General features: G+C 38.9%; 2 protein-coding genes across 3 annotated transcripts; one reads left to right on the top strand and one right to left on the bottom strand.

Moving 5' to 3' along the window:
* The first annotated feature begins 333 nt into the window (after positions 1-333).
* cstf2 (cleavage stimulation factor, 3' pre-RNA, subunit 2) lies at positions 334-13941 on the top strand. Of its 2 annotated transcripts, XM_077577184.1 has the most exons (14): positions 347-466; positions 683-761; positions 2015-2184; positions 2272-2408; positions 3164-3283; positions 3363-3485; positions 3957-4068; positions 6046-6105; positions 8877-8976; positions 9196-9395; positions 10564-10688; positions 11872-11964; positions 12213-12352; positions 13752-13941. In XM_077577184.1, exons 1-13 carry the CDS (start codon positions 376-378, stop codon positions 12333-12335), a joined length of 1533 nt encoding a protein of 510 aa, XP_077433310.1. In that variant the 5' UTR covers positions 347-375; the 3' UTR covers positions 12336-12352; positions 13752-13941. The 2 variants fall into 2 exon arrangements, with proteins under 2 accessions (XP_077433311.1, XP_077433310.1); XM_077577185.1 differs by lacking the exon at positions 6046-6105 and having other exon boundaries at positions 334-466.
* nox1 (NADPH oxidase 1) lies at positions 13932-25478 on the bottom strand. The gene is made up of 13 exons (XM_077577183.1): positions 25321-25478; positions 25161-25256; positions 24955-25065; positions 22636-22720; positions 21870-22021; positions 20080-20273; positions 19887-20010; positions 19708-19800; positions 18379-18620; positions 16330-16492; positions 15044-15190; positions 14772-14896; positions 13932-14674 (listed from the first exon to the last, which is right to left on the bottom strand). Exons 1-13 carry the CDS (start codon positions 25363-25365, stop codon positions 14548-14550), a joined length of 1704 nt encoding a protein of 567 aa, XP_077433309.1. The 5' UTR covers positions 25366-25478; the 3' UTR covers positions 13932-14547.
* Positions 25479-25660: the final 182 nt, after the last annotated feature.

A 25660-nucleotide genomic window follows, 5' to 3' on the forward strand; every position in this document is an offset into this window, starting at 1 on the left:
ATGAAAGATGCAAAAGAATATATACATTGTCAAAAAGTAGCAAGACTTATGTTTAACAAAATATAGTGTAGGCCTAAAAAATAATAGATTCACATTATCTGTAATCTAGATTGTTTCATTTGAGTGTGAAACAACAGTGGGGTTTCAACATATAGATCACTTTATTTCCATGGTTGTATTTTGCCATTCATGGTTCTATGTTGGTCTTTTAAGAATTACTGTATTATTTTAAAAATACAAATAAAATAAAATGAAGCTTTTCCTTATCCATTATCGCAAAACTTCCCATAAGGTCAAAAGGTTCCTACAGACCGAAAACCGGATATTGTCCCATTGCTTCTTCCAGGTGTCGCATTTAATTTGGTCCCCCTCAAAATGGCGAACCTTGCTGCTGCTGCTGCCGCGGCTGCTGCTGTGGCTGCTAATAGAGACCCGGCCGTCGACCGTTCATTACGCTCGGTTTTTGGTAAGTATTTTTTCCTCTCCTTATTTTTGGGGTTTGTAAAGGATGTGTTATAAATATTATATTACATTCGTGAAGGTTTGTCTCAGCTAGGTAGCTAACACAGGCTGTAGGCTCGTGCCAGCTTTTGTTACGCCAAAGAAGGAAACACAACTTTTAACATGAAAAAAGGAGGCACGTAATGTTGTCAAAGTAATTACATACATGTATATGTTTTAGTGGGAAATATTCCTTATGAAGCAACCGAAGAGCAGTTAAAAGACATCTTCTCAGAAGTTGGACTTGTTGTTAGCTTCAGGTGAGTATCGTTCATTCATTCCTCTGTGTTAGCTTTTAGGCAGTGGATATTTTGCCGTGAACGGCAACTCTTAATTGTAGCGTAATTTTGCCACGAACGGCTCTGATTGGTCAATGACCGAGTCGTGCACTGGGCATGGTTCCTGCCTGGCTAAGTTTTCGTTATGTTTTGCTGTTGGCAGCCTAAGCACAACCTTCAGAGCATAAGCTGTAATTGGCATTACTGGCCTAACCATAACCCTTAGATCAGGGTTATCAGGTAGTGGGGCACACTACACCTTTTCAAATGCAGCAATTGTGTTTTCTACTTCTTTAAATGCCAAAAAAAATCAATAACTGTTGAATTTTTCAATAAGCACGTGAAACAAAACGGCTCGTTTACAAGTCCCGAATGGCTGCAAAAAATTGTAAAAAAAAAAGAGGTATAGAGCGGGATTCAAACCTGTGGCCCAGCACTTTTGGAGCAACTGCTCAAACCACTGTTTCACAAGCTGGCACACATTCACTGGCAGATCATTTGTATTTGTAGTTCTTGCATGATACACGGCAGAATAACGCTCTGTGGCGAGTGGCAAAATAATCACTGTGAATAAAATGGAGCAACTAGTGAGAGGACTGCAGTGCCCTTGTGGGCAAGGAGAGCCGCAGTCACAGGTGCACTTTCAGCCGTTTAGTGAACGGGACAAATGCTCAAATACAAAATGAGAACATGCACATGGAGCTGCTGCCTCGTGCCCAGACACTTGAACTAAAATAAACAACCCACCCGACTTGAGCACTCACTAGGCCACACCAATAAGAGGCACAACAGTAACACATGTGGACAAAACAAAACAATAACAGTACTCGCATATCTATATTCTTTATCCTCTATGAAAAATGACTGTGAATACTGTTCTGATGAGCTGAGTTGATATATCTGTCTAATTCCTTTTAATTCTGTTAAATTTTTTGTTTTACAGCAATTTTTTATTAAAGGGTTTTTCTGTTCACTTCAGTGAGAAATGATTATTTGTGCTATAAGCATGGTCATGGAGAAAATTAAATTAATATTGCATTATTTTGCACTATGTACATAATAATGTGTATTTTAAATATCACTGCTTAAGGCACTGGTTTGATGCAATCTTATTTTTGTTGCTTGTACTTGCAACGTTCAATAATCTAATCTAATCATTGCAAGGCACCACTGTATTTGTATAATTATATTAAAAGGACAAATGCTGATTATTACGACTGTTTTTGTTCTTTCAGGTTAGTGTATGACAGGGAGACGGGCAAACCAAAGGGTTATGGCTTCTGTGAGTATCAAGACCAGGAGACCGCGCTCAGTGCCATGCGCAACCTCAACGGCAGAGAGTTCAATGGGCGCGCCCTACGTGTTGACAACGCAGCCAGTGAGAAGAACAAGGAAGAGCTTAAAAGTAAGCATTTTAAAAGTACCACCGCTTAAGTGGTATTGCAGCTCGTTGTTTGGCGGCTGTGAGGTGATTTTGCGAATTTCTTAACAGGTTTGGGAACAGGAGCCCCCATCATTGAGTCTCCATTTGGGGACAACGTGACACCAGAGGAGGCTCCCGAGTCCATTAGTCGAGCTGTGGCCAGTCTGCCACCTGAACAGATGTTTGAACTCATGAAACAGATGAAGGTGAGGTTTCTTTGTAGATGCTTTTTTTTGTTTTGCACTGATCGGGAACGAAGTTGTATGTTAGGCGTGCTCCAATGTGCCTTTTTGGGTACCTCAATATGTCCAAAAACGCACAATTGTGCAAGCATGTGTATCCTGGTGAACAGTTTTGTATTTTATTGGGTCCTGAATGCAACTCTCGAAAAAGGCACCCGGTAGCAGCCCCTGGAAAGTTGGGGAAAAAATTACCCCTCCAGGCTGGTTTCACTAATCAACACGTCAACTTGTTGGCATCTCTGTCATAACATGATGCATGTCAAAGTCTCAAACACCCATGTCTTAAACTAAACTAGTCGGCCATTTTAATTTAGAGCAGCCATTTTGGCAAGCAAACACTTGGCTTCTGTTTTGAGGAATTGTTTACTATCTGCCAAACTGCTACTTACTGCCACTTATTGTGAAGTTCGTTGCCACCATCTAGCGATTAAAACCAAAATGGTTGCTAGCAAGACAAAAAAAACTTAAATGGCTCAAAACTCATAAATCAGGTAACACTGTGATTGATAGCTTTGTGTTCAACTGAACAGACACAAATTTTACACTGAGTACCGGGTACAAATATTTAAAAATGTAAATTAAGACAACATAATTATTTTATTATGTGTATTTATGTGCAATTGGATACAGTGTGTAAAATAATTTGCTTTAGGTGAATAAAAGTTGGGAATCACTTGCAGTTATATCAGCTGTAAAAATGTGTTTTCCTCCCTATGTAGCTTTGTGTCCAAAATAGTCCCCAAGAAGCGAGGAACATGCTGCTACAAAACCCTCAGCTGGCCTATGCCCTGCTGCAGGCCCAGGTGGTCATGCGCATTGTGGATCCGGAGATCGCCCTGGTGAGTGACCAACTGCCCACAACCGTCTTCCCAAGCTACTCTCCTGTGCAGTTATTAATGATTGTACCTACCTTTACAGAAAATGCTCCACCGCCAAAACACAACTCAGCCGCTCATCTCAAGCGGACAAGGGGGAGGAGCCCCGCCGGTCAATCCAGCGTCTGCCCTTCCAAACATGGCAGCCCCGCATCAGCAGCCAGTGGTAGGTAGAAGTAGAACACTGATGTAAACGCCTGCACCCTGTACTCTATTCTATCTCTTACCAGCAAGTCCCAAATAAACTCAAATGGTTTACTGATTGTACTTTTGCCGAAAACATTTCATAGTCATAGATTAAAAAAATAATCAAATTTGATCATAACGGTAAATTGTAAATGGAGTGCACTTATGTAGGCCTTTATCTATCTATGTTGTCCAAAGTGCTTAACCAAGCCTCATACTCACTTTTCTGACAACATATCTGAGTGTACCAAGACTGTGCTGCCGATGCGCTTACATAGCTGCTTTTGGTAAAGTTTTTTTTTAGTCCATCCGTGTTCTGTCATGCTAGCGCTCAGCTAACCTGCAGTGAGCCTACTTTGCGAAAATTCACTTATTGTAGGGCGAGGGGCATGGAACGTATCACCAACAAAAAATGAGGCAACACAATTATTTTTTTCTGTTGTGTGATCAGGCTGGGATGCACGTCAATGGAGCACCTCCGATGATGCAGCCTCCCAACATGGGTGTTGGACCTGTACCTGGACCAGGACCAGTACCGGCCCCGGGACCTGGTGTCCCTCCAGGTAATAATCCGGTGAATCGTGTTGTTTTACACCTAGCGAATGTGCTTCTCTTGTTCCCTTAAGTTGGGCCGCCTGCTTTCCAGCTGTCGCTTGTTTGATCTCATATCATCTTAACTGACTTGACATTTTAAATTCATACAGAGAAGCTCCCTATAACTGTAACTAAGTTTTTTCAAAACCAAATCAAACTTTAATTAGATACAAAATTCTGACTTGGTGTGTTAAGTGAGCCTTGTATAACATTTGCTTCCTGATAGTAGACTGGCCACAAGAGGGTAGCATGGCAAGCCACAACCTCTTTCTTGCAAGACAGAGAGTGGGCCTGGAAAGGCTGCCATTGACTGCCACTTGGCCCAACTCGAAATGGCCTGGCAGATCAAAGTTGTTTATTTGCTGCGACGTATTCTTCATGAGCAACGTCACTCTTCGGCACCGGAACAAAGTCTGTTGCCCTCTTCATAACTTTCAAAATCATTTTTTTACCGCAACAAGGACAAAAGTCATTAATCACTACTGTCTCTCTTTGACTAGCCATGTTGAATTTACTTCGTCTCCGTCCACCCGATGCTGTTGTTTACTTCTTGGCTTTTACACGTCACCTTTTTTTTTCTTCTGGAGAGCTCAGTATTGTTCATTCGGTAATTTTCACATCCGCTCTTCACTGATTGATTCTTTCCCCTGTCTGTTTGGACAGGTTTGCCCAGCCTCAGAAATGTGCTTCATAGCAACTGTGCATAGCAACAACTTGTATCGAGAGCTTTCAAGAAAACTTTAACTTGAAATAAGGCTGTTATTGTCCAATACGATAGCTGGTATTGGTACTTGCCCATCCCTAGTTTAATTAGAGAAAACGTGTTACAGCTATTGATATTCAGTCAAATAAGCACATATACAGTATTAGTGGTTCTCTTCTGTCTTTGTAAACCAAGTACCACCAAAAAAAAGTACTTCTCAAAAGTACCACCATCATGAGTCATGGCCAATATTAAAATACAGTAGTAGTAGTAGAAGACCTCAAGTGTTTATTAAAATGAGACAGAAGTGTTATTATTCCTAAAAGTTTTATTCTTTATTATTGTGCCATTCACAGTTTGCGCTTAGAGGGGAAGCAACGATACTAAAGTAATGCACATAAAGAATTGTACCTTAATAAATGTTTAAAAACAAATAGTCCAATGCAGATGTGTCCAACTTAATTTTTTTAATACAAATGCCTACCACTTCACCACCACTAGTGGTGCACGTGCCACAATTTCAGAATCACTGCTATATATGTATGATCCAGTCGACACTAGACACCCGCTATATCGCGATCCAGAGATTTCTATATGGGCCAAATCAGATTATTTTATTGCGCCATCTTAAACCTATGCTACATAACTGTTGTTATATAATTTTATTCTTCCAAAGAGCTGTAAATCACTTTCCCCCCTCCAATCTGCTGTATCTAATGTTTACACACCATTCGTATTTACTTCACAATCATAAATTGAAACCTAATTTAATTTCATCTTCACTGATAAGTGACTTTTAAATTAGTTCCAGTACATTTATTAATAATGTTTGTATTCAAATGGTGTGGGAGGGTGATTTCCTTTTTGTATTATAGAATAGTATATATATATATATTTTTTTTTTGGGGTTGGCTGATTGGGGGTCCGGTATATGTTGATTTTTCTTCTTTCTTTTCAAAACAGTTTTTGGGAGGTAGAGTAGAGAAGTCTGCTGCAGCTGATCTGGTGCATTCTTTGCACATGTAATTTCTCACTGAGATCCCTAGGGCGCGCCACAGCCCTTAATAACAATAATAATAATAATAGTTGTAGCGCCACTGTTCATGTCACATAACCACAATATCCTCATTCACCACCTATAATTCATTCTATCTCATGCACGCTTCCCCAGTGCTTTGAAAGTGCCGCTTTGTTCTCTTGAGTCTTGTCTCCTGTTCTTTCCCACCTTTTAATGCTGGCTCAGGAAACCTCCAGCTTTCCCCCACAGGATCGTCTGCACAAGCTGCTATCGAGCGGCCTCAAGGTATCACCGCCCCCTCCCTCCTTCAGTCAGTACCGCAGTCAGGTTTGGAGTGGAGAATGCTCGACAGTGCAAACTCTTCTGTGACGTGAGGTCGCATGTCCGCAAACATCAGCTAATGCAGGGGCGGGCGTCCTTTTGTGCTCAAGGGCCACACTTGATTTGTAAAATGGACTGGTCGCTCATGTCGCTCGCAGGTGATATAAAAAAGAAAAAGAAAAGAAAGAGAAAAAAAGGTTAACATATATTGTGTATGTGAAATTTTATTTTATTTTTTTATGTTCAAATTATCATTTATAGTTGATTTTACTAGAGCAAATCAATTATTACTGTGGTGTTCATATACAATAAATTAAAAATAATTAAGATTATATCTCTATTGTGTAATGTTTTCCCTTTAATTTACAATTAAGAAATTAACCAATGATTAACGAGAGTACTTTGTAACTAACTTTAAGGGGGCAGGGGTCGGGGGGTGGGGTCGGGGGGGAGTGACAAAATGAATGCAACCAATATTTCAGGACTTGACAATGTATTGTAAATGCTCAGTAGGCAAAGATATAAATTAAGAATGCGGGCCACCCCTGAACCAAAGCGAGTCCAGCGCACAGTGGGACTTGTTTACAAAGTAGCAGGAACTGTAACACAAATTAGAGTTGAAAATCTGGGCGAGGGATATGGCACGATGATGGCATTTCTCTCATGTTGCGGGTGCGTAACCTCACATGTAGATGCCAGAGAGCTGTAGAGAGATCAAGTGAAGTGAGGTTGTCATTTGTAGGCGGGGACTGCATACAAAGTGCTGTACATAAGGTTAGAGTTTAATACTGCATTTAGCATGGAAAAGCTTCAAGATAATTTCGTTACAAATTCAATTCAAAATATACAGACGTTGGCTTCTCTAAAGTCAACATTATCAGCACCAAACATGTCATTGGATCAGTAGGCGCCTGTCATCTCTTCGTGACAGCCTGCTGTGGGTTATAGCATTCTTGCCAGTAAAGGTGTAATTAATCTTAAAAAGCAACCTAACCCTGACATACCTGTTGCTTCACATTTGCATGCATACCTATGGCAGCAATGCTCCCTCAGACAAGAATACAATAGTTGTCTCAGCAAGAAGTGTCTTCAACCATAATTGATGTGTTTCCTCATTTGTGTGTGTTGTGTTTTGACATCAGGCTGCTTGCTGTGCTTTTCCAAGCCCAATTGTTTCTCCCCTCTCCTTGTTTTGATTCCACCTGTCTTGGTGACTGATGCCTGTTTAATAGATTAGTTGTGATATGCACTGCCCCGGCCCAAAAAAAAGCCCAATTCTTAGTTTTGATATGCCCTATTTCACTTCATGATGTCCAACGGTTACAAACAGCGTGTGTATTGATCAATCCATTTGTCAAAATTTGCATCATGATTGCATGCGCAATAGGGAAGTCCATTGCTGGTAAAAACCTGCTCCCTCATTATTCCTCTAGGTCATGTGATCTCTTTATGTGGCTTTCCTGCACAATGTTGCTCAACTGAAACCTGGCCAACTGAGGCGTGCCCTTATCACACTTCCGTCACAAATTTGTATAATCTGTGGACTCGTCAGACCTCTTGACATGTTTCCAGTGTTCCAGAGTCCAATCCTGATGCTTGCTTCCGAAAAGATGACTTTCTTCCTATATTTGTCAGTCAGGTGCGCCTTATCCATCAGATCACAAGGGGCCGCACTATAAAGGAAGTGCAAGAGGGTCAGGCAGAGCAAAACAAACCAAGAGAGCACAAATACAGTAGGAGAGACAGAACGAGAGCGAGACAATTTGCGACCTCATTATGGAAAAGAAAGTAGCGGGAAACCCGTGCGGTAACATTAAAATACCTGCAGCTTACAGTCGGGTGCAACATGTATGTGTAACAAACTCGAGTATTCCTCAAATTGAGCTAGCCCAGTTTATAGTCCAGGTGCGCCTTATAGTCCAGAAATTACTGTACCTTTGGCAATGTCTTCCTGGTACCGACCAATCACGGCTCGCCTGTTTTCAGCCAACAGCAAGTGGCAAAATGGCCGACCCCTGAGATGGATAAAAACGGCTGGATTTTGCTGCTTGATTCATATTCCACAAATGTGGAATATTAATTATTCAGAATGTGGTGTTTAGACTCGTGGGGTGCATACAACATATTGTAAAGAAATATTTTGGGCTGACTTTAAATGATTTTTGTTGTTGAATTTTTGCACTTTTCAACAATTTAGCTATACATTTCCAAGGGGTATATAAACTTATGAGCACATGTATTGTCTTTTGGCAATGTTCAGCACAATTGACTCCGTGATTGCCTTCCACCAGGCTCTATTTTCTTACACAAAACAAGATTGGCTTCCGCTCATGTTGTCTTTATTAGTAGGAGTTAGTTGATAGTCACTTAAAAAAGAAAGTCGCTAGAGGAGTTACAAGTGTGTAAATATAGCACCGAAGCTGAAGTAAATAAAAACAAAAACATATTCATACTAATCTCCTTGATGTATTTTTCCACATACGTTCAGTGATAGCCATTTTTAGATATATGAGCTGTTATATGGCCGATTATTTCGTATAACAACACTGACAGGCATATATTGTTTGTTCTGTATGAAAAATGGCATATTACAGTATCTTACGATAATAGCATCAACGGCCAATGATACAATTAAAAAATTTGAAACGGCATGGTGACTTATTTTGGCCGGCAGTGTATTGTCTCCTGTCATATATTTTTTATGCACATTTTCATGTTGTTTGTTCTTCCTTTAGGAGGGGGCGGCATCCCCCCCAGAGGCCTGCTGGGCGATGGGCCCAACGATCCCCGGGGAGGAAGCCTGCTGTCGGTCACGGGAGACACCATTGACCCCAAGTGAGTATACGGGCGTGTTAAATGAGCAGCAGACCAAACGACGCCACTAAACAATTCACAAAGTGTGTCGTAAGTTGCCGTTTTTTATTATTATTATTATTTTTTGCAGTGATTTAGCAGTAAGTGTGCTAGGGGCAGTCGCCTGCTGTAATTTGTTTGCGATGGTCCGCTCACGTCTTGTTCAGCCAAACACTTGACCGATCAAAACGTTGTGTTCAGCCGAGGCTACATGGGAGCACCTCCGCCGCTCGCTCCGCCGCCAGTGCACATGGGCCCCATGGGAGGCGGACCGCCGCCGGATATGCGAGGACCACCGATGGACATGAGAGGGCCGCCGATGGGTGAACCACGAAACATGATGGGCGACCCCAGAGGGCCCCCTATGATGGAGCAGCGGGGACCCCCGATGGACACCAGAGGTAAGCCGAAGTGTCAGAGTTCAAAAAGTATTCACAGCACTTGACTTTTTCGACGTTACAGGTTTACTGCTAAATTGATTGAAATTTTGCACACAACACTTTGATGACAAATAGTTTCAAACTTTTTTTTCTAATATATTGAAAAAGCTTTTGTGGAATACTTTCTATCTGCCTTTAGATCCCATGATTAGACTGGCCTACTTTTTATCTAAATGAAACTCCCCAGTTCACTTTGGCATAGTTCCTGGGCACCAAGATGCTACAAAATGATGGCAAAGTTGTTTCCCAAATGTCTGTGTGATTCCTCATTTTTAAATTTGTAATTAGGAAAATGGATGGATAAATCTCAAATCTGTTGTTTTTGTTCTTTTTAGTATTGATTATTATTATTGTCATTATCATTATTATTATTTAAATAATTTTTGTCATTATGGGGTGTAAAACTTAGAAGAAATAATTTATTTTGGAATGAGGCTTCACAATGATAATCTGGAAAAAGTGAAGCAATATGAATACTTTTGGGAGTCCATCTTAACATTTTGAGGATAAAATGAATTGAGCCCAGTTTGAAAGATTGCTGTGGAAGAAGTGACACAATGAATAGGCTTTCTGGATGCACTGTATAGCCCTTTTCACACTGCACTTACTTAGCAGGTCACAGTGTGTCACTGTCAAACCTATTCATTGTGTGACTGGTGAAGACCCAGGAAAACGGAACAGAGCATGGCAAGGTGCCTCGAATTAAAAACAAAAACAATTCTCTAAACTCTCCTCCAAGCAATTAAAGGGTGCACTTTTTTTTTCTTTTTCTTTTTGCTGCTTGTCTCCTTTTTAAAATGAGCAAAGCCAGAGCTTTTGCAACAATGAAAGATACATGTTGTCCAAGTGCGGTTGGTCTACTTCTCATCTAAAGCAGCGCAATGTTGGCACTTCCAAGTATGGGCATGCTGGCCACTGGGACGCTGTCGTTTTTTGCTCTGTCACATGGACTTTTCACACTGTGCAAGTGCGGTGTGAAAAAAGTGTGTTGACATCTTTGCATGCCAAGTGAGCACCAGGAAACTCGACTTAAGTCAATTGTTATAAAAGCAATGACATGCTAATAACTTCTTGTTTGTTTACACAGTATTACTTGCGAGTAATCTCTGTTTTTTGTGATTTCCCGCAGGTCGTGATCCCAGAGCGATGGACGCACGTGGCCCCGTGGCAGGCCAGAGGGTTCCCATGGCGGGAGGAATGCAAGGCCCCATCCCCCACAACATGGGTCCCAACGCTCCCCTCGCTCCACGGCCGGTAAACATCTGCTCCGATTTTCTTTGTGTTTCTGTCTTTTCCTCGGGTGAAAGGCTCAACTTAGTTTTCTTCTCCGTTGCTCATCTCATGCTGACTCAACAAGCCCACCCACCCTACAATCATCCATTCAGTTTTTTAATACTAGAAAAATCATTTATTTATTTGTATCATAATAATGAATGAACCGATTATTTCATTAAAAAAAATGTGAATAAAATAAATGCATCTTAAAATTGTTTCATTTAAACATTATTTTAAAAATAATTTACAAAGAAATATTTCACCAGTTATTCAGTGATTTAAAGGAGCAACAAATAACGAAAACCATTAAACTAACCAAATTTAGTTTTAATAACTTTTGTTTTTAATTAAGTAGAGTTTAAATGTGTATGTAGAATAATTTATTTCATGAATAAAACACATTATTTTTATTTGTATCGTGGTTATTTTTTTACTAATAAAGGAACTGCAACAAAATGTTTCTTAAATACAATACGTGAAATATTTTTTTTTAATGATGAAATAACACATTTAAATTTTTATTTAAACATTTTGACTTTTTTGTGTTCATAATTGTAAATATGTATGAATTATTTAAAATAAGTTTTTTTTTTTTTTAAATTGTTTAGTGTGTATTCAAAAGACATAAAATGTATTTTGCCGGTAGTGTTAAAATTTAACATTCATTTGTAATGGTGTTAATTTATGATTCAATAAAATTCATTTAACAATTGCCCCAAAATATGTAAAATATGAATTTCCGATTTCAATTCCTTTCTACAGTAACTAGATTAAATGGTTATTTAACGTGATAAATTGATTTAAGAAAACCAAACATTTTACTTAACCAACTTTGGGTCATGGTATTTCCACCCCTATAATAGATGGATGATGGAAAGACCAGTAGAGAGAAGTATTTTATAGACAGTGATATATATGTAAGGAGTTTAAATGCACAAATGTGTACAGCGTATGAAACATCAAATGGTACACATGACATTTATGCATCGTGGTTGTAATGCACATGCTTGTATTGTATTGTATTGTAGTTAACAATGCAAAGAAAAAAGGAAATATGATGTAATGTTTTTGGTTGACCTGCAAACGGAATTGTGTGTCCAGCCCGGCTAATCATTACACGTCCAATCAACAGTGAAAATATCCACCGTGTTTTCCTCCACAGGGTCCCGGTATGTCGGGAGTTCCTCCTTCGGGAGGAGCAGGCGGCGGCTTCAGTCCGGGTCAGAACCAAGTTTCCTCACAAGACCAGGAGAAGGTGGGAGGAGTCACTTAGCGATACGCTCCTTTCTGTCTAGGCTATTTCCTGGCTCAAATACCCCCCCCCCCCCCCGATGTACAGTACGTACATGGATATTATTGTTCTTGAACGTCATCTTTTTCTTAAATCTCATATTATACTAAAATGCAAGCAGAGTTTTTCCAAGTTCCAAAAGCACTTCTCCATCGTACGTAATCCTTGAGTGCAGGCACATGGTATTGATCTGTTTGGCGTGACTATTTCAGGCCGCCTTGATTATGCAAGTTCTCCAGCTGACCCCGGAACAGATCGCCATGCTGCCCCCCGAGCAGAGGCAGAGCATCCTCATCCTCAAAGAGCAAATCCAGAAAACCGCAGGCGCGCCTTGATCGCCACCCGGATGCCGGTAGGTGGCGGGGCAGGTGCTGCACTGGAAATGTTGTATATGTTCATTGTTTTTTGCTCTTAAATAATTGCAACTTTGATGTTGTATGATATCATACTCATTTATTTTAGTAATTTGATGATATTCTTCAATTTTTAAAGTTTTTTTTAAATACTAAAATTGCATTTTATTTTTAATAACCATATAATGAACTTTTTTTTTTTTTTAATCATAATATAGAAATTAATTTTCATAGCGTTGACTTTATTCTTTCCAAAATTCTAATCAAATTTATAAAATTGACTTAAAAAAATTCTCTTAATGTACTTTTATTATAACTTTAATGTTATAACTTTTTTCTTTGTATGCTGTGACATGATTTTAGTAATAAAACAAAAACTATTGACCTTTTGCACGTGATGTCACCGTCGTCATGGGAACGCCCCCTCCCGGACGCTGGATGGCAAAAGAGCCACTTGCCTGTATTGTAACCATTGAATCTCGTGCAGCGTAAAGTCCTTCATCTAATCAATGATCTCATAAAATGGTTATATGTTGCTGTGCGGTCAGTTGTACACATAGACAAGGGAGTCAACCAAATATTGCTTTTTTTATCACACACCCACTAATGAAGACAAAAGACGTCGATTGATGGATATTTTTTCACTCTGGAGCCGGCCGGAATCATATTCATGAAATGACTGCATAGCTTGCCACTATGATTTTTTTTTTGTTTCCCAGGCTGGTCAACGTGACATTATCGCAGCGTTTCAATATAGAACGCAATGTGTCAAAATAAGTCAAGTTAGTACGATCAACAAGTTTTATTTTTGCATTACAAGGTATAATTGTTCCCCGGTGTGAGCGTAGCATCTCGTCCCAGAGACCGCCAGCGACAAGCGTTTAAATCAGCTCCGGTGTGAGGAGGAGAGCTGGTTAGACACCAGCATTGACTACATAATGATACAGGTCGTGCGCTGTGAATTTTGGCAAAGTCGGCGATTTGATTAACTTGGTAAAAACAGCAGGCAACAGAAGGTAAGGGGCTGTTTTCAAACTAGCGATCTCCAACTAAAATAAATATTCGACTGGCAGGCGAACTTCGGTTGAAGTAGTAAATTAGTCACTAAGTCGCTCTGGGTCACGTCCACTTCCATTCAACAATCATTTCTTTCCGCGGCCCGTTATAGGGCAATCACGTGACGTCGGTGCAAATGGCCAATATCTCGCTTAGAGTGAAATTTCTTTTTCTTTTTTTTATCATTTGGATAATTATAGCTTACAGCTAAGAAAACCCACTAAATCATCATTTCAAGAAATCATTTGCCAAGCCATTACTCTTGTATGATACAAATCAGGCCTGAAAAGTATTTTCCAGTGTGTTTAATATTATAATTGTGTGACTTTCTTCTTCTTTTAGGGCTTGTTGCAGCCTGACCTCAACTTAGAGTTGTCTCATTAGTTTAGATGATTGTATAGTCTTATTTTTTTCATGTCTTTTTTTATTTTAATTTTTATGGAGCCCCACCAAAAGTGTGAACACAAAATCACCACATCATCCTTTGTTTTTCCCCACGTTTCACCAATAAAACAAAACTAATAAAGCACAAGGACTTTTTCTTTATTTAACAGAAGCATAAAGACAATAACAACTATATGAACACTTGAGTTCTTCATGTAAAGTTTTCAGTGGATCAGTAACCCCACACACCATGTGACCTTCCTTCATTTTCCCGGATCACTTCTTCCTTCTTAACACTTTAGATACAATATAATCGTACTGTACAAGGATATTTTGACCACACGTGTCAATCATTGGTTTTGTTTACCAGTAACCGTCATAGCATAATCAGTTATTAACTCATTACGTAGAAGTCAGTGCTCTTCATATTTACAAAACAAAGTGCCCAAGTTTTACAATTTACACGGTTTTGAGCAAAAATGTTAAAGTAGAAAATTTGGCAACATACATTACAAAATGTAAACGTAAAGTAGCATTTGGTGTGAAAGCGCACATTGCAAAACGAAAAATTATGAAGCTCAGGGCCCAAGCGTCAGAATTCTGATGAGTGGAGCAACACGCCCAGCATTGTCTTTTTGATTTTGTTTGCATGTGCGCTTTCAACGTGTGTGTGTGTGTGTGCGCCTTAATTAGCAATGAGCAACATTCCCCAACAGGTTTTGCCAAAATAAAACTGCGGTTGTTTTTCCCCAGCTCAAAAGTTCTCCTTGTTGAAGTAGAACTTTGTCTTGCGCGGGTCCACGTCTGAGTATTTGACGCATTTCTTTTCCAAGACTTTGGCCAAAACCACTGGGCCGCACAAGAACGTTCCCACCACGGCACTGAACAGGAAATGCACAAAAAAAAAAAAAAAGGGGAAACTTTTAGGAAATGTTTGATTTTGTTTGGTAATTCATAGATGGAAGATGATTCTCTTACGATGGGTTCTCTTTGCGGACTTGTTCAAACTCCTTATCCCAGTTCGGTCTTCCGTAGTGAGTTTTCTGTTTGAGTCCAGTGACCACGTCTGTCTCCTCGTCAAAGTGAACCATGGCGTGATTGGCCTTAAGGGAACAGGAAGAAATGACATGAGCAAACAAAATGGTGTGAAAGTACGTTCCAGAACCAGCCGCAATATTTGATTAAATTCCACAAGAGAAATTGTCGCGAATATAAAAAAAAAAAAATCTGCTTGATTTTGCCAAACATACATGACTCTGATCCCATCCGGTGAGAAAGAGCTTGTAGGTGAGGAAATCCCCGATGCCCCTCTCCTCCATCTCCCTCTCTTGAACCTGCAGGAGGTCAGCGAACCACTCGAAGGCATTCGTCTCTCTGCACAGCCAGTAGAAGTAGATCTGGAAACAGGAAGTCGGGGAGAAAAGAAAAAAAACTGAATGTGACCTTTCGCAAATGACTTAATGAGGATCAGGGTGTGTTCGCACGGATAGGTTACATCACTTTGCTTCGTTCTGCCAAAAGAAAATGTCGGCATGGAACAAACGGGAAGAAAAGATGACAACGGAATTTCAATTATAGGTTATGCTCATCAAGATTTCTAAATATAAATAATTTCTAAATATATAAAACAATGACCAGAGTAGTATTTTTTTTTCCATATACAAAATGAAAAAGGAGAGCTGTTACCTAGCGTCGCGTTTTGGATTGTGACCAAAAACTGAACCCGTTCAACCACATGCATTTTTTATTGGTTGCATTTAAAAGTACATTTATAATCAACCCCAAAGGTTCATGTATTAACTTAATTGCCAAAAATTAAAAGAGAACATTTTCGCTATATTGTAATTATAGTTCGTTTTGTAAATGAAAATGTAACATTATTTTTTTTAATTCAATTTTTAAATTGTATTTGTTTTGGTAGTTTTTGTTAACTAAAATAACCTGAAAAAACAAAACTAATAATAAATAATAATAATCCCTGCTAAAAAAGAGACAACATTCTTTTTGAATGGCGGTTTCGTCTTATTATGTTAACTTTAAAATATGAATTCATTAAGGATTGTGTTTACATGCTTTGGCTGAAGAAACATTTAGAGGAGGAAGCATTTGGAAAAAATGCTTATTATATCTAGGAAAAAGAACTTCAGAATCTTGTTTGGCGTCAGGTGAAATAAAGCATATCAAAGAAGGAAACACTTGAAAAAATAAAAAAAACTTGTTTTGACTCATGTTAATGTCATTTGCTTGTTCACGAGCCTTGGATGGAAAACAACTTATTGCCCAGCCCTAATATGGACTTGAAAAAAGTAGTGTTGTAATAGGTAACTTGAGAATGCCAAAAGTCGCTTTAGCCAGTCTCACGTTATCCTTCATTAAACCAGTTCTACATGACCCGAGGCATGCATACGTGTCAAAACATTCCGTGATAAGAACCCCAGCGCAGACAAAAGGTGCCGTTCCACATGACAGCACAAATATCGCCTTAAAATGACAACAAAATCAAAACCCAGCTAAGTTGCCGTGTTTCGCTCGTTACCTTTCGTGTGCGCAGAACTGGGTTGGATTCCTTGAATTTGTACCAGATGGACTTGAGGATGGAGGCGAAGGGGGTGACGCCGATTCCCGCGCCCACCAGCATGGCCACCTCGTAGTCGAACACGTCCTCGCTGGCCGTCCCGAAGGGCCCGTCCACGCCCATTCTGATGGCGGCAAAAAACACGGGGACGTGTCAAGCTCCTACTCTAAAATGGCGTCTTGCTGACAAAGTGCTGCCTTGAGATATGAGTGACCCAACAGTTACAATGACATTGTTAGAAAGTAAAGAATTAAACATCATGATTTAGTGCTGCAATTATCCGTCCGTCTGCGTTATACTGCCAAAAGTGGCCAAGGTGTGTCATGACTTGTGATACACTATTTTGCTCTTCACATTCTATTTATGTTATTATTACATGTGTTTATAAAGTACAATATTATCAAGTGCAAGTGTTTTTCCATATTAAAAAAACTAAAAGATTTGCTGTTTTTTGGGAGCTCGTGGAACATATTAATGGCATTTCCATTCATTTCAATGGGGAAAGATGATTTGAGATAAGTGTTTTGACTTAAAAGCATGGTCGTGGAACAAATTGAGCTCATATTTTAAGGCACCGCTGAATTTTGACCCTCTTTTGAAATATGAGGATCAGCTCCTGGTACCATCAATGAAATTCTACACTGGTGCAATGTAAACAAACAGTCCACATTTGTCAGTATAATCTTACTTTGTGAATGCTGATCTCTCAGTATTCACACACAATAGTCTTACTAGAGAACTGAATTGGTGTCTCGCATTGACATAATCATTTTTGATTTGCAATAGTATTAGTGTGAATGTTCATTCCTCAGCATTCACTCAGTATAGTATTTGACGCAGTAAATTGAGTGGGAATGATTGTGCACAAACGCAAATTTAAGACGAACACTAGTGTGAGTACTTGTCTCTCAGCATTCCCAACAAGCTTTAGTGTGAATGCTTCATAGCATTGAAATACACTATATTTTAAAACATTAACATAATTTGAGTGGTTATATCGCAGCACTAACACAAAAATGATGCATTAGTGTGGATGTGTGTCTCAGCATACGTAAAATACTTTGATACACAGTAGAATGTGTGTGAATGCTAATCTCTCAGCATTAACACTATTTTTATTCTTATTTATTTATTTATTTTAGAAAATTCTTTCAATAAAATTGGATTGGACAAAATATGAATAATGTGAATAACTTTCACTCAGCACTAACACAAAAATGATGCATACATGACTGGTGAATGATTGTCTCAGCATTGGTCAATATTCTAAGACAGTACCATTTGTGGATGCCTGTCTCTCTGCATTACTAAAATACTTAGATACACCGTGCAATTTGTTTTGTTTTTAATAGAAAAGTTGAAATAAAATTGGATTGGACAAAATATGATTAACATGAACAACTATCTCTCAGCACTAACACAAAAATGATGCATTAGTGATGGTGAATGTTTGTCTCAGCATTAGTCAATACAGTGTATTTTGAGACAGTAGCATTTGTGGATGCTTGTCTCTCAGCATTAGCAAAATACTTTGAAACACAGTATAATTTGTGTGAATGCTCATCTCTCAGCATTAACACACTCATTTTCTATGAGAAAATTCTTGAAAAAATTGGATTGGACAAAATATGATTATGTGAACAACTATCTCTCAGTACTAACACAAAAATTATGCATTAGTGACTGGTGTATAATTGCTTGTCTCAGCATTGGTTAATATTTTGAGACAGTAGCATTTGTGGATGCTTGTCTCTCAGCATTAGTAAAATACTTTGATACACAGTAAAAATTTGTGTGAATGCTCATCTCTTAGCATTTCCACACTATTTTGTGTTTTATAAGTGTTGAAATGAAATTGGATTGGACAAAATATGATTAACCTGAACAACCATCTCTCAGTACTAACACAAATCTGGTCGATGCGCAACAGCTTTACTGTGAATAGCACAAGGCTAAATAGGGTCTCTCAGCATTCACATAATGGCAGCAAAACATTTGAAATGAACTAACTTGGGCCCTTGCGCGCCCTCGGGCAGCTGCTGCATGATGCTGATGAGTTTTTCGGTCCAGTCTCCGGCCGAGCGGATGTGCACGCTGAAGAAGTCCTCCTCGGGGGCGGAGGTCATGGTGAACGGGTGCCACTCCAGCTGAGAGATGGCCGGGCAGTTGAGGAACACGTACTGGCCCACGTCCATTTTGAAGCCGCTCTTGACCAGCTGCAACTCCAGCACCTTGGACGGATGCATCACGATCTAAGAAAGGAAAAAGAAAATAAATATGTGGGTGTGTGTCTCAGCATTCAGAAGAATACTTCGACACACAGTAGAATGTGTGTGAATGCTCACCTCTCAGCATTAACACTTTATTATTATTTTTTAAAGTCTTGAAATATAATTGGACAGGACAAAATATGATTAATGTGAAAAGATATCTCTCTGCACTAACACAAAAATATGCATTAGTGTGAATGCTTGTCTCTCAGCATTAGTAAAATACTTTGATACACAGTAACATTTGTGTGAATGCTCATCTCTTAGCATTTCCACACTATTTTTTTTAAGTAAAGTCTTGAAATATAATTGGATTGGACAAAATATGATTAACATGAACAACTATCTCTCAGCACTAACACAAAAATGATGCATTAGTGATAGTGAATGTTTGTCTCAGCATTGGTCAATACAGTGTATTTTGAGACAGTAGCATTTGTGGATGCTTGTCTCTCAGCATTAGTAAAATACTTTGAAACAGTATAATTTGTGTGAATGCTCATCTCTCAGCATTAACACACATTTTCTATGAGAAAATTCTTGAAAAAATTGGATTGGACAAAATATGATTATGTGAACAACTATCTCTCAGCACTAACACAAACATGATGCATTATTGAATGGTGAATGCTTGTCTCAGCATTGGTCAATATTTTGAGACTGTAGCATTTGTGGATGCTTGTCTCTCAGCATTAGTAAAATACTTTGAAACAGTAGAATTTGTGTGAATGCTCATCTCTCAGCATCAACACTCTAATTTTATTATTATTATTACTATTTATTTTTTTTTAAAGGGAAAAATAGTCGCCAATAAGGCAAGGTTAGTTTAGTTAACAAAACCTATACCAAAACAAATAAAATATAAAATAAATAAAAAATAAAATTTAATTAAAAAAAAAACTAACGGAAAAAAAAAGTCAAATGCTTTTTTTTTTTTTTTTTTAAACACCCAAAAAACGTGAAACTACATTTTAATTTACAAAACAAACATATAATTACAGTATAGCAAAACATGTTCTCTCTTTTCAGCTCAAATTATTTCTTGTTCTGCGGAAACTTCAAGCGTTACCTTTCGGTATCGGACCACCTGCAAGTATCGGACTAAACGCAGCAGCCGCTCACACAGGTACAAAATCATCGGGCCGATCACCCACATCCAAGTCTGGAGGAGATAGGAAGAGGATTTTGAGCTGCGTCAACGTTTTGTGAGCGGTGAATGCTGTTTTTCATCCAAAAGACGAGACCAACCTGGGGAAAGCCCCCTGCAAACTGCGGGATGGGGCACTCGGGAATCCGCCCCCACTGAGCGATGCGGTCCCTGCAGATGGTGAAGTTGTGGGCCTCCACGTTATCCTGACTCCTCACGATGCGCCTGAAGGGGACGCGCCAAGAGTTGATGGCGAACAAGACAGAGCGGAAGGCACGGCGGGCGTTCTCTTACCCGGCGCCGTGAATGACGAGGCCGATGAAGAAGATGATGAAGAGGTGGTGCGTGTACCAGAAGACCTCAAAGTAGCTGCGGCGGATGACCTCCATGGAAGACGTGATGATGAGGATGAGGCACAGGGTGATGATGATTCCCGTGATGCCGGCGATGGAGGTGAACACCAAGTACGTGGGAATTTGCTGCGCATCCTGACACACACAAACAACTTTGTGCTAACTGGCCACTTCATTAGGGACGCCAACAGCACAATTCAGCCTTTGCTAGCATGATGCTCACTTTTGTTTGACACGGTCAGAGATTCAACACTGGCATTATTGTGAAACTGTTTGCAATGGTGCCATTAATAAGGTCTTCCTAATATTTAGGTTCTTAGTGGCTCTATTATTAATGACTGTTCTAGAGGTATTTTGCTAAATATATTTAAAAAAAAAACAAACATTTTATTGTAATTGTACGACAGTGTATTAGGATGTGTGTGTATGTATATATATATATATATATATATATATATATATATATGCAAGTTTTTTTCTCGGAATATGTTTTACACATACGCCTTAAACAGGTAGCGACTAATCATGGCTCAGTTTGCTAAATTCACATGACCAAACCGAGAAAACAGGTGTGCCATGATTGGCCGTTACCTCTTTCCTGAGCACGTGCGATGTCATCTTCAGTCGACATCAAGTGGCAAAATGGGTTTTAGAGGTATTTAATTAACTCATTCACTGCCATTGACGGCTATAAACGTAAAAAATTCATTTGAACTAGTTCTATTAGTTAAACTTTTTTTCCCCCACTTTTGTTAACAAGAGCATTAAAACCTAGACTTTTTTTTTAAAATAATATTTTCTTTTAAATAAAGAAAAGAAAATATTATTAAAAATTAGGGGCGTCAGGCGATTAAATTATTAAAAATTAGGGGTCAGTTAAAATTTGTAATTGTAATTAATCGCATGACTTCAATAGATAACTCACGATTAATCACAAATTTTATATACAGACGCTCCCCTACTTACGAACATTCGAGTTGCGAACAACGGTACATACGAACATTTCTGCGCGTACAGTATGTCGAAAAATGTTTGGAAAGAAATGATGTAAGTTAGATTTTGTATTGCGCGTAGGTAGCTTCTTTCCGCCGCTAATACCGACGATTGGCGCTGTGAGAGCTCATTGGAGGCTGAGCAACGTGGCGAGGAGGAGGAGGAAGAAAACGCCGGTCCCCATGAAGCAGGAAATAACTTTTGAACCCGATTCCAGCGACGACGAAGAACCTCTCATGATATAAAATCCTCCTCTTCCTCCTCCTCCTCCTCCATCAAATCCTTAAGCATCGAGTACATCTTCCAAAAGTAAGTTAAACTTCATTTTATTCATCTTATTACGTACATGTACATACTGTGTGTGTGTGTCTCGCTCTCTCTCTCTAACATACGTAGTACAGTACAGTACTGTACGTATTCTCTCCATTTTATTATTTTTTTTTCAGTACAAACCAATGCAGGTTACTTGTACAAGCCTTAAACATACTTATATAAACCTTCAATATACTTATATAGGCTTTAAACATAAATTACGAACGATCGTCCGGAACGTAACTCGTTCGTAAGGTGGGGAGCGTCTGTATGTTCTAAATGTACAATAGTTTTCTTCTAGGTTTTCATACTCTTGTTAACAAAAGTGAAAAAAAATCAAGTTAAACTAATAGAAATAGTTCCAATGAATTTTTGACGTCTATAGCCGTCAATGGCAGTGAATGAGTTAAGTAGAAGTCAGCTCACCACGCTTGCAGTTGTTATGCGAATGGGGTTGATGTATGTGGTGTTCTTGGTGTCCTCCAGGTTGGACAGCGCCGTGCTGAGCTCGTCGTAAGCGCCAAGTCTGCTGTTGTTGTACCACTCCATGTTCAGGAGATGGGCAATGACGTGAACGGCTGTCGGAAAACAACACGAATATGTCGAATATGACACACTTGTTTTGAGGTAGCAAACATGCTAATACCTTCATTTCTGTGACCAGCACAAGAGCTGTATGCAAAATGGCTGACACCCACCAGGTTCAGTTTAGAAATGTCTCTTACATTTTAACAGTTGAGTAAGGTCGGATACAGCCGAGGCATTACATTTAGAACAAAGATGCTTTTACGTATTTAAATGTTGTGTCGGGTTATCAGTTTAAAAGCATTCCAGCAGTCACGCTTGATGAGTAGAATCAGCCTATGTCAATATTTACACACTCATTTATCACCTCGTCTGTCTGCTGATCTCTGTGTAATAAGATTTCGTTATTTTTAAACCTAGAAAAAAAAAATAATAATCAGATCGCAACTCATTTGCATGCATCTTTGTTCATGATCTCGCTATCAAGGTCATTCGTGAGTGCACCTCCCTGATGAAGCACAACAGATAAGATGACACACTTGATTACTTGTCACGCTGAGGAATTCATTACACAAATAATCACAGTCTCACGACTCCTGTTTCCCATAACCCGATCATCCGCTATCAGTGCATTTGAGCCTCTTCCTGTTTCTGCCCGTTAACTCACCTGTCATCAGGGCGATGGTGTAAGCCACCAGCTTGTGAAAGTCGATATTTTTGTCCAGTTGCTTCCTCAAACTACGACTGCAACACTGAATACGACAACAGCAAAATATTTCATTTTCGCTTTAACATACTGTATATACAATTTTACTGCAGCCAACTTCAATCACTCAAAATGTATGTGCAAACTTGAGTTAGTCTTTTTGACTCACTTTAAAATATATACAGAAACAGTAGGAACAAGGGTTGGATTATACTTGATTGTTTTCACAATGCTGACAAGACATTTGATTTGTTTTCTCTGTGTCTTTATTAGAGATCGCAGCCAAAAGCACACTGCTTTTTTTTTTGCTATTAATTCCCTCTTTAAACGGAAACATGTTTTTCAAGATATGAGCTGTCATTTGGCAGATTTTTTTTTTTGCTTTGACTTGCAAGCACAAATTTGGGATACGAGCGCTGTATGGAGCCAGCGAATTCAACTCACTGCACAACAAACATAACTGGTGCTCTTCAAATTTGGATGGCAATTTTTTTTTTGATAAAAAGCCTTTTCAGTTGAGTAATTAATCATGATTAATCAAAATTCTAAGATGCAATTAATATGATTATAAAATGTCATTGTTTGACAGCTCTAGTGTAAACACAAGTTGAAATCACAGGCATATGTTCTTTATCTTCTGTGACGAATGACTAAAAATTAATGCAATTTACAGAGATGCTGTGAACATCTTTATGTATATCTGTATGTATATATATATATATATATATATATATATATATATATATATATATATATATATATATATATATATATATATCTGTAAGTCTATATTTTACTCCCTTTAGGGATCAAAAAGAGCAGCGCAATTTCCATAGAAGCAGGCAAAAATTATTTACTTCTTTCCATTGTATTTAATTATATCATGGAGTGCCTCTTTTTTTAAAAAAATTTTTTATACATGACAAAATTGTTGGTATTTTTTGGGGAGGAGGCCAGAACAGACTAATGGCATTTCTATTCATTTCAATTGGGAAAGATGACTTGAGGTAAGAGTGTTTTGAGTTATGAGTGTGGTCCTGTAACATATTTAACTTGTATATCAAGGCACACCTGGATGGGATTTTTTTAATATGAATTTAATGGAATCATTGGGAATAAAGTAGAAATTTGTAAACATTATAGGTTTGCCAATATTTGTATTGTATTACTGAATAACAAATACCATTCAAATGGATAAATAGACAATCTAACAAATAATTTTGATGTGTGCATGTTTTCTTTTGGCAATCAACAAACAACATATTGTTGCTGTCCTGTGAAAAACACCTTTGTTCATTTTTGTCTTTTTTTTTTTAATTAACATTTTCATGTTTATGGGATGGGCATCGTAAAAAAATTAATTCATTAATTAATTTTAAAAAATGGTCATAAGTGCTTTTCACAGGAAAGCGACAATATACTGCATGCTCCTTGTTTTATTAGTAACTTGCAGGTTTTAAAAATTAGCCTAATACATTTCCAATGACTCCCATGGAAAGTCTACATGATCCAAAATGCCCGTCGAGAAATGTTCCCTCCTTTTGCAGCACTTTACTAGACTGCAGAACCTATTTCCACTCAGGGGTTATAGCACTTTTCCTTAGAAGGATTTAACTAAATCTATCTCTTAAAATACATCCAACACACACACACAAAAAAAGTATTTATAGTAGTGCCCTGAAATACGAGCGACCTGACTTTTTAGAAATAAGAGCCATCGATCAGCCGATTTTTCATTTTGACTTATGAGCGCAAACTCGAGATGTGAGCGGTGATTCGACTCACTTCACGATAAATGGCACTTTGCTGCTTTAATGTTCGGCTGAAGGTTACTGTCCAACTAAAGACAATTACAATTTAGAACACCTACATAGCCTCCACTACCTAAATGCTAACATACAATGGGAAACTCCATAGACACACAAGCTAACAATTAGCATCTATGTGTTACCTTTTATGTAATGGACATCTGAGCACAAATTTTAACAAATTATTGACGGCTCCATTCATTTTGAAAGATGATTAGATATACAATGTTTTGAGTTGCAGGCTTAGTTAAGGACTGAATAAAATCTGAATCTAAAGACACCACTGTACTTACAATATTTATGGGCATTTGTGTGATAAACGTTCGGAGGCTTTTTAGATTTCCCCTCTCTACATTAAAACAAAGTTGCATGCGGTAGGCTTTTCATAAAATTGTAATATGAAGACATACCATCATCATCATCATCATCTTACATAAGACGCCCCAAATCTTTTCATATTTGCACATCTTACCACGAGGGAGCCGCGGATGAGGGACAGCAGGTTGCGACACACGGGGAGGAGGATGAGCAGGCAGTTGAAGTTAAGAACGGCGGCGGGAGCCCTGGCCCAGGCCAGAGCCGACTGGGGTCACCCAAAAAATAAAAAATAAAAAACATGAGTCTCTCAGGGATTTGGATGGGGCGTGGGGAAGAAGAAAAACGTTTTAAAGCACTTACCCCTAAGAGATGCCGTGTGTAAAAGAACTGATCCCCCAAGTCGTAGAAGAGATAAAACCAAACAAAGAGGAAGAGGTTGATTCCCATCCACACCACCTGCAAACATCAAAGTGGTCAAAAATGCTCATTTATGTCATATGGCAGATGTGAGGCATCTCACCAGTGTGACACAGGTAACGCCATTGTTAATAATCCAGTTGGCCATGTTGAACACCTGCACTAGGATCGCATCAGGCGTGATGCCGCTGCACTTTTAAAGGCTGCAGGCTCCTCCCGTAGGTGATTCACACACCAGGAAGTAACACACACACACACAAAAATGGCAGGGGGCGGAATTGAGGAGACTTAAAAGGTGCCATATTCCCCTTCAGGAGCTGAAGGACTGCATTCCGATCAACCAGGAAGTCCAACAGTGGAGAAATGAGGAAGTGTGACAAACCTTGATGGATGGAAGTTTAAAAATAGCTGCTGAAACGTCACATCAACAGGATTCTATACAC

Source organism: Vanacampus margaritifer, chromosome 10 (genome assembly GCF_051991255.1).
Source record: "Vanacampus margaritifer isolate UIUO_Vmar chromosome 10, RoL_Vmar_1.0, whole genome shotgun sequence".
NCBI classification, from domain to species: Eukaryota; Metazoa; Chordata; class Actinopteri; order Syngnathiformes; family Syngnathidae; genus Vanacampus; species Vanacampus margaritifer.